This window comes from Thalassophryne amazonica, chromosome 4, assembly GCF_902500255.1.
Source record: "Thalassophryne amazonica chromosome 4, fThaAma1.1, whole genome shotgun sequence".
Lineage (NCBI taxonomy): Eukaryota > Metazoa > Chordata > Actinopteri > Batrachoidiformes > Batrachoididae > Thalassophryne > Thalassophryne amazonica.
In genome coordinates this window covers 101,494,947-101,504,425 of record NC_047106.1, presented here as the reverse complement: position 1 = coordinate 101,504,425, position 9,479 = coordinate 101,494,947, and the positions used below count along the sequence as shown (strand labels likewise).

Genomic DNA, 9,479 nt, shown 5'->3' with positions numbered 1-9,479 from the left:
TGAAGCATCACTGAGCTGCCCCCGAGCCTCGTCACAAACAGAGCCCCCCGAAAAAATGTACATTAAAAATTTAAAACACGAGCGAAAGAAAAATCACAGCCAGCATCTCTGTGTGTTTTGAGAATGCTGAGACAGATAAGCAGAGATAGATGGGATGTACGTTTACATACACTTTGGCTAAAACCTTTCAATTGTGTCCTAGTGGTACACATTCCATTTAATCAAATAAGTTTCAAGTCCGTTAGAACCTCTATTTTAGTTCTAAGACTCATTTCAGTTTTCTTCATGAATGGAAGATTCCACAAACATGGAATTACTCGCAAAGGCTTTGCAATAGGATGTCTTAAAATATCTTTCATTTTGATGGCATAAGTTATAATAGGAAGACTGGCATCTACCCTTACACGAACCCCCAAAATGTCTGGTATTCCACTGTGATGTGCCTTCGTGGAACATTTGTGAGAAAAACAAATTTTGCAAAGATGTTCTATGGCATACGTTACACACCAGAGCAAAATTTGGCATCGGTAGAGTTCATCAGCTATAGCTATAAGCAGCAAGCTGAGCATTCCCAGCATGACAAAACCAAAGAGCAGAGGAACCGCGAAAGGAAAAAAGTGTCTGAGCAAGAAACCGGACAACTTTGAATCTTGAAATGGCTTTTATTTATCGCAGAGAGTTAAACTACAGACATTCGTCACGAAATGTCCAGTGCACAGTACTATTTTCCATGTAAAGTACATGTGTGGGGTAGGTATTTGGTTGAACTCTCATGTGTTTTATGTAAACTGGGATACACAGTGGAAAAATTGGAGATTGGAGATTAACATTATATTTATTTAGAGGATGTGGCCAACAGTCGGTAGTCTTCGAACAAATGCAACTATTGGTAATTTTTTTTAAAGTAGGTCAAGGTCACTGGCCTTCGAACCCATGCGAAGTACTCCGCCATGGCATGTACCCACCAAATATGAAGTTTTTGCAAGCAATAGGTGCCGAGGTACACTGTGGCGAACAAATTTCAGGTGAAGGATTTGACAGTTGTGAGCATTGGTGACCTTGAAAAGTAGGTCAAGGCCACCGACCTTTGAACCCATGCGAAGTACTCCTCCACGGTATGTACCCATCAAACATGGTTTCTGTGAGCAATAGGTACTGAGCTACATTGTGGCAAAGGATTTGGCAGTTGTGACGATTGGTGACCTTGGAAAGTAGGTCAAGGTCATCTGCCTTCAAACCCATGTGAAGTACTACTCCAAAGTAATGTACCTACCAAATATGAAGTTTCTGCGAGCAATGGGTGCCGAGCAATGTTGTGTCGATGGATTTGACATTTGTGACCATTGGTGACCTTGAAAAGTAGGTCAAAGTTCCCAGCTTTTGAACCCATGCAAAGTACTCTTCCAAGGCAAATACCCACCAAATATGAAGTTTCTGTGAGCAAAAGGTGCCAAGCTACGTTGCAGCAAAGGATATGACAGTTGTGACCATTGTTGACCTTCAAAAGTAGGTCAAGGTCATTGACCTTCAAACCCATGCTAAGTACTCCTCCAAGGCATGTACCCACCAAATATGAAGTTTCTGCGAGCAATAGGTGCCAATCTACGTTGCGGCGAACGAATTGCGGCCGGACAGACGAACAACCCAGATGTTGCAAGCGCCGTGTGGGGCATAAAAAGTAAGATGCAAAAGCTGACCTGGCCTTGTTGCTATTGGACTTGCTAATTTTGCTGACTTGCTATATTTCTTGTGCTGTCCACCTGCTTGATGTGAATATTTCAATTAGGTAAGATGAGTAAATTTACCACTCTGGTACTTGTAACGGCTCTTAATACGCTATCTTGATATGCTGACTGTCCCAAGTTTTAGCTGGTTTCTTGGGAATCTTAAGTTTTCCCAGGGTCCGTGCGCTTTGTTCAGTGGTTCCTTGGCTCATGAGATCTCCCTTTTCCATGAGCTTGCCAAGAAATGCAGATGTAGCAGTACATGGTGAGACTCACACAACCTGAATTTATGACAGTAGTGGAATTATATTTTTCACCTGTAGGGACACCCCGAGAGGACTCTTATACATCTATACACCCAGTTTCTAAACCTGGGGTGCAGGTGTTAATATGTGATTTACCTTGCAAAATAAACATTTCAATATTTGCAAAGCACCCTTTCATTAATTTTAAACTGGACCGATATCATAATGGCAATTCCAACCTTCGCCAAATACTCATATACTATAATGACTCAAGTCTGTTAATATACAACCTCTGGCAAAAATTATGGAATCACCGACCTCGGAGGATGTTCATTCAGTTGTTTAATTTTGTAGAAATAAAGGAGATCACAGACATGACACAAAACTAAAGTCATTTCAAATGGCAACTTTCTGGCTTTAAGAAACACTATAAGAAATCAGGAAAAATAATTGTGGCAGTCAGTAACAGTTACTTTTTTAGACCAGAGGGAAAAAAAATATGGAATCACTCAATTCTGAGGAAAAAATTATGGAATCATGAAAAACAAAAGAACGCTCCAACACATCACTTATTTTGTTGCACCACCTCTGGCTTTTATAACAGCTTGCAGTCTCTGAGGCATGGACTTAATGAGTGACAAACAGTACTCTTCATCAAGCTGGCTCATTTGCTGTTGCCAGATCAGCTTTGCAGGTTGGAGCCTTGTCATGGACCATTTTCTTCAACTTCCACCAAAGATTTTCAATTGGATTAAGATCCGGACTATTTGCAGGCCATGACATTGACCCTATGTGTCTTTTTGCAAGGAATGTTTTCACAGTTTTCGCTCTATGGCAAGATGCATTATCATCTTGAAAAATGATTTCATCATCCCCAAACATCCTTTCAATTGATGGGATAAGAAAAGTGTCCAAAATATCAACGTAAACTTGTGCATTTATTGATGGTGTAATGACAGCCATCTCCCCAGTGCCTTTACCTGACATGCAGCCCCATATCATCAATGACTATGGAAATTTACATGTTCTCTTCAGGCAGTCATCTTTATAAATCTCATTGAAACGGCACCAAACAAAAGTTCCAGCATCATCACCTTGCCCAATGCAGATTCGAGATTCATCACTGAATATGACTTTCATCCAGTTATCCACAGTCCACGATTGCTTTTCCTTAGCCCATTGTAACCTTGTTTTTTTCTGTTTAGGTGTTAATGATGGCTTTCGTTTAGTTTTTCTGTATGTAAATCCCATTTCCTTTAGGCGGTTTCTTACAGTTCGGTCACAGACATTGACTCCAGTATCCTCCCATTTGTTCCTCATTTGTTTTGTTGTGCATTTTTGATTTTTGAGACATATTGCTTTAAGTTTTCTGTCTTGACGCTTTGATGTCTTTCTTGGTCTACCAGTATGTTTGCCTTTAACAACCTCCCCATGTTGTTTGTATTTGGTCCAGAGTTTAGACACAGCGACTGTGAACAACCAACATCTTTTGCAACATTGCATGATGACTTACCCTCTTTTAAGAGTTTGATAATCCTCTCCTTTGTTTCAATTGGCATCTCTCGTTTTGGAGCCATGATTCATGTCAGTCCACTTGGTGCAACAGCTCTCCAAGGTGTGATCACTCCTTTTTAGATGCAGACTAACGAGCAGATGTGATTTGATGCAGGTGTTAGTTTTGGGGATGAAAATTTACAGGGTGATTCCATAATTTATTCCTCAGAATTGAGTGAGTCCATATTTTTTTCCCTCTGCTTGGTCTAAAAAAGTAACCGTTACTGACTGCCACAATTTTTTTTCTTGATTTCTTATAGTGTTTCTTAAAGCCAGAAAGTTGCCATTTGAGATTATTTCAGTTTTGTGTACAAAATTAAACAACTGAATGAACATCCTCCGAGGCCGGTGATTCCATAATTTTTGCCAGGGGTTGTAAGATTCACAAAGGCTACCATCAAACTATGTCTACAATTCATTCATTTTCTATACCTGCCTACTCCAGTTGAGGGTTATGGGAGTGCTGGAACTTATCATAGCAGGGCATGAGGCAGGATATACCCTGGACAGGATGCCAGTCTATCACAGGGCCACATATAGACAAACACATTCACACACCTAGGGACAATTTAGTCACCATTCACCAAACCTACATGTCTTCAGAAGTGGGAGGAAGCAGGAGCACCTGGAGGGAACCCACGTGAACACAGAACATGCAAACTCCACAGAAAAGCCCAGATGAGAAACGATCCCATGAACCTCTTGCTGTAACTGTCCTAACCATTGTATGACACACATCTGCATCAGAATGAAAAAGGCTGACGTAGACTAACAGCATGTAACATTTTTTTTACATTATCCTTTCAGCCCACATTATAATGCATGTTTTTGGAACATTTACTACAAGCCCAGAGAGGGAATAAAGCATTGGTTTTAGTGGATCTGTGTGCGTGTGTGTTTTCACACTTGACAATACCTGCAATGGAGCGTAACTGATTAACTGATTGATAGAGCTTCATGATCGGGTCACTGGCCCAATTGATATTGTGATAAAATATATATATTATATATAGATATATATGAAAAATGTTGATATAATTTTTGTTATAGATTTTTTTTTTATTTTCACAAATTATTTGATTAAAAATTATTTTGTCATGTTCCACAAGTTGTGTGAATGGGTTGAAGTCTGCTATCTCTGATCACCTTGTTTAAAAAGGCATTTTCTTTACTCCGAGGTTACTCACTAGTTGAATTCCTAATATAAGTGACACACTGAAGTTGCCCATATTTTTTTTAATACACATACATAAATACACATCTTTAAGTCATTCTTGATTTTGGTTTCAACCCATGATTTACATAGGTAAGGTGACAGACACAGAAATGATGTAAGTCAGGACTAACATCTAATGTCAGTAAAAACCGTAGCAGGAGACAATATGAAAATTTGCATGTTAATACCACTCATTTAATTCCCAGTCAATTCTGGTGACAGCAACTTCTCATGTCGCAAGAAAATAAAGTCCAGATGTTCAATGACAACGTTTCACATATCTGCATTCGTGGATAAACTGCAGCTAGAAGTTACAGTATACAGTGCATCTACAAAGTATTCACAACACTTCACTTTTTCCACATTTTATGTTACAGCCTTATTCCAAAATGGTGTAAATTCTTTTTTCCCCTTAAAATTCCACTTAACACCCCATCGTGTCAACCTGAAGTTTTTTTTTTTTTAATTTGCAACTTTATTTAAAAACACAACAAACAAAAACTAAGAAATCACACGCGTGTACAAAAGTATTTACACCCTTTGCTCAATACTTTATTGCTGCACCTTTGGCAGCAATTATCAATCAATCAATCAACTTTTTTCTTGTATAGCGCCAAATCACAACAAACAGTTGCCCCAAGGCGCTCCACATTGCAAGGCAAGGCCATACAATAATTATGAAACACAGTCTACGTCTAAAGCAACATAACCAAGGGATGGTCCAGGGTCACCCGATCCAGCCCTAACTATAAGCCTTAGCGAAAAGGAAAGTTTTACGCCTAATCTTAAAAGTAGAGAGGGTATCTGTCTCCCTGATCTGAATTGGGAGCTGGTTCCACAGGAGAGGAGCCTGAAAGCTGAAGGCTCTGCCTCCCATTCTACTCTTACAAACCCTAGGAACTACAAGTAAGCCTGCAGTCTGAGAGCGACGCGCTCTAATGGGGTAATATGGTACTACAAGGTCCCTAAGATAAGATGGGACCTGATTATTCAAAACCTTATAAGTAAGAAGAAGAATTTTAAATTTTATTCTAGCATTAACAGGAAGCCAATGAAGGGAGGCCAACACGGGTGAGATATGCTCTCTCCTGCTAGTCCCCGTCAGTACTCTAGCTGCAGCATTCTGAACCAACTGAAGGCTTTTTAGGGAACTTTTAGGACAACCTGATAATAATGAATTACAATAGTCCAGCCTAGAGGAAATAAATGCATGAATTAGTTTTTCAGCATCACTCTGAGACAAGACCTTTCTGATTTTAGAGATATTGCGTAAATGCAAAAAGGCAGTCCTACATATTTGTTTAATATGCGCTTTGAATGACATATCCTGATCAAAAATAACTCCAAGATTTCTCACAGTATTACTAGAGATCAGGGAAATGCCATCCAGAGTAACGATCTGGTTAGACACCATGCTTCTAAGATTTGTGGGGCCAAGTACAATAACTTCAGTTTTATCTGAGTTTAAAAGCAGGAAATTAGAGGTCATCCATGTCTTTATGTCTGTAAGACAATCCTGCAGTTTAGCTAATTGGTGCGTATCCTCTGGCTTCATGGATAGATAAAGCTGGGTATCATCTGCGTAACAATGAAAATTTAAGCAATACCGTCTAATAATACTGCCCAAGGGAAGCATGTATAAAGTGAATAAAATTGGTCCTAGCACAGAACCTTGTGGAACTCCATAATTAACTTTAGTCTGTGAAGAAGATTCCCCATTTACATGAACAAACTGTAATCTATTAGACAAATATGATTCAAACCACCGCAGCGCAATGCCTTTAATACCTATGACATGCTCTAATCTCTGTAATAAAATTTTATGGTCAACAGTATCAAAAGCAGCACTGAGGTCCAACAGAACAAGCACAGAGATAAGTCCACTGTCCGAAGCCATAAGAAGATCATTTGTAACCTTCACTAATGCTGTTTCTGTACTATGATGAATTCTAAAACCTGACTGAAACTCTTCAAATAGACCATTCCTCTGCAGGTGATCAGTTAGCTGTTTTACAACTACCCTCTCAAGAATCTTTGAGAGAAAAGGAAGGTTGGAGATTGGCCTATAATTAGCTAAGATAGCTGGGTCAAGTGATGGCTTTTTAAGTAATTACAACCTCAAGTCTTCTTGAACATGATGCCGCAAGCTTGATGCACCTGTCTTTGGACAGTTTTGCTCATTCCTGTTTGTAGCACCTCTCAAGCGCCATCAGGTTGGATGGGGAGCGTCGGCGCACAGCCATTTTCAGATCTTTTCAGAGATGTTCAATCAGATTCAGGTCTGGGCTCTGGCTGGGCCACTCAGGGACATTCAGAGTTGTCCTGAAGCCATGCTCTGGAGCAGGTTTACATCCAGGATGTCTCTGTACATTGCTGGATTAATCTCTCCCTCAATCCTGATGAGTCTCCCAGTTCCTGCTCTTTCTCTCATCAGACCAGAGAATTTTGTTTCTCATGGTCTGAGAGTCCATCATGTGCCTTTTGCTAAGGAGTGGCTTCCGTCTGGCCACTCTGCCATACAGACCTGATTGGTGGATTGCTGCAGAGATGGTTTTCCTTCTGGAAGGTTCTCCTCTCACCACTGAGGAATGGAGCTTTCATTTACATTTGATGGAGGCCACTGGGCTCATTGGAACCTTCAAAGCAGCAGAAATGTTTCTGTACCCTTGTGCCTCGAGACAATCCTGTCTCAGAGGTCTACAGACAATTCCTTTGACTTCATGCTTGGTTTGTGCTCTGACATGCACTGTCAACTGTGGAACCTTATATGTAAACAGGGGTGTGCCTTTCCAAATCATGTCTCATCAACTGAATTTACCCCATGTTGACTCCAAGCTGTAGAAACATCTCAAGGATGATCAATGGAAACAGGGTGCACCTGAGCTCAATACTGTGCTTCATGGCAAAGGCTGTGAATATTTATGTACAGGTGATTTCTTTTTTTTAATAAATTTGCAACAAAAAAAAAACAAAAAAAAAAAAACCTGTTTTCACATATTCATTATACGGTAGTGTGTGTAGAATTTTGAGGGGGGGGGGGGGGTGAGAATTTCATGCATTTTGGAATATGGCTGTAACATAAAATGTGGAAAACGTTAAGCACTGTGAATACTTTCCGGATGTACTGTACATTCTCGATACTTTAAACAGAGTACTCGCTGTTACTTGTGGCTGAGCAGAACAACTTTTAGAAATTTACTACAGTTGTTGGACAACATGGCTAACAATGTAAATATCCTGCATAACCAAGTATCTTTAAAATACAGTTTGCTGGGAAAAGAAACTGGATTATAGCATTTCAGTACACCAATGGATTACATAATTACAATTTATGTGAGATAATCTGCAATGTATTTGCAAAACAGAGATCCCCATGTTAAGCACTACATGTGCTTCACCAAAGCATTTTAGCTTAGCCTGTTTAACAGAATTTTTGAATAACTCTCGAGAAAAAAGCTTTACATGTACCCGAGATCACTTACAACAAGAAGTGCGGTACTCTCACAACTAAGTCATATAGTTTCTTCATAATTTTACATTTAAATTGTTTGCCAAGCTTCCTCAGTTGTGTTTAAGTTCATTTTCCCAAAAGAAGCTCTGGGTACCATATTTTATTACAAACCTTGATTTATAGGGGAGCGGTTTGCTTGGAGTAATTTTTATTAGAGCCCACTCTAAGCCCCCCCCCCCCAAAAAAAAAACAAGGGTTTAAATTGAATAAATCCATGCAGCAGGCATTCATACTGATCTCCACAGGTTATTCAGTCATTTAAAGAAGATTGTACTTTGCCCAGATGATTGCAGATTAGAAAATGAATAGCTGACGTTTAACTAAAAGTCGGCATCAGCATAAGATAAAATAGACAACAAAATCCTGACACATGATAATGAAAAACAAAAATATAAAATAAGTTGCTGCTGCTGAATTCAAATCAGAAACAGAAGCTACAGTGGTGTTTGCGGCAGACTAAGAGTTTAAGGCAATACTGGTAAGCACCACCACATCAGAAGGACATCTGGGATAACATACCTAGTTCAATAACAGAGCAAAGAGCGTTTTCATTTGTCCTGCATTTTTTCCAGAATTGGCACAATCATGTCAAATTTAGGCCGCTTTGCTGGGTCTTCGTTCATGCATATCTTCATGAGCTTGCATATGTGTGGCGAGATGCCTGGTGGGATAGTGGGTCTCAAACCTTCCAGGGCAATCTGTAAGTCAAAGTAAAATAAAATGAATCCATCAACTCCACTGTATAAATGATAAGGGGGTCAGCTGAAAAGTTCCATCTCCCAACACAATTATTTCAATAACAAGCAAGCCATCAAGGTGAAACCGGTATGAGAATAATCTTTTAATTATCGCAACACTGTTTGCTTCAATGCAGCACAAGCGCACAGTAGTCAGTAAAAAAACAGTGACGTACATGAGCATATGCTTGAAACAACATGCGGCTACTGAATTCCTCACAGCCAAGGGTTGTGCACCGTTTGACATTTAATTGAGAAATGAGTAACTTCTATTGTGACGCTTGTGTACATCAGTACAGTCAAGGAGGTGGGCAAGGAGTCTGAAGGGGAAAAATCTGGCCACGACGTGTCTGCATGACCAGGCCCCTCGCAGGCACCCCATAACAGCCACAGATGTACAGTGTCAAGTGAGGGTGCAATGGCATGGTCCTCAAAGAATTTTTGTAACATGGCGACACTGTGAACTCTGACTGATATGACTTTTTCAGGGCC

The 9,479-nt window shown here is 39.9% G+C and overlaps 1 protein-coding gene across 1 annotated transcript in view; it reads right to left on the bottom strand.

Annotated features, from left to right (window-relative positions):
- Positions 1-8,051: 8,051 nt before the first annotated feature.
- The window catches only part of LOC117508571 (integrin-linked protein kinase), a 71,302-nt gene continuing 69,874 nt past the window's right edge, over positions 8,052-9,479 (bottom strand). The window contains exon 13 of the mRNA XM_034168361.1: positions 8,052-8,948. Coding sequence (XP_034024252.1) covers positions 8,799-8,948 — 150 coding nt within the window. The 3' untranslated portion in view covers positions 8,052-8,798. The remainder of the gene's footprint in view (positions 8,949-9,479) is intronic.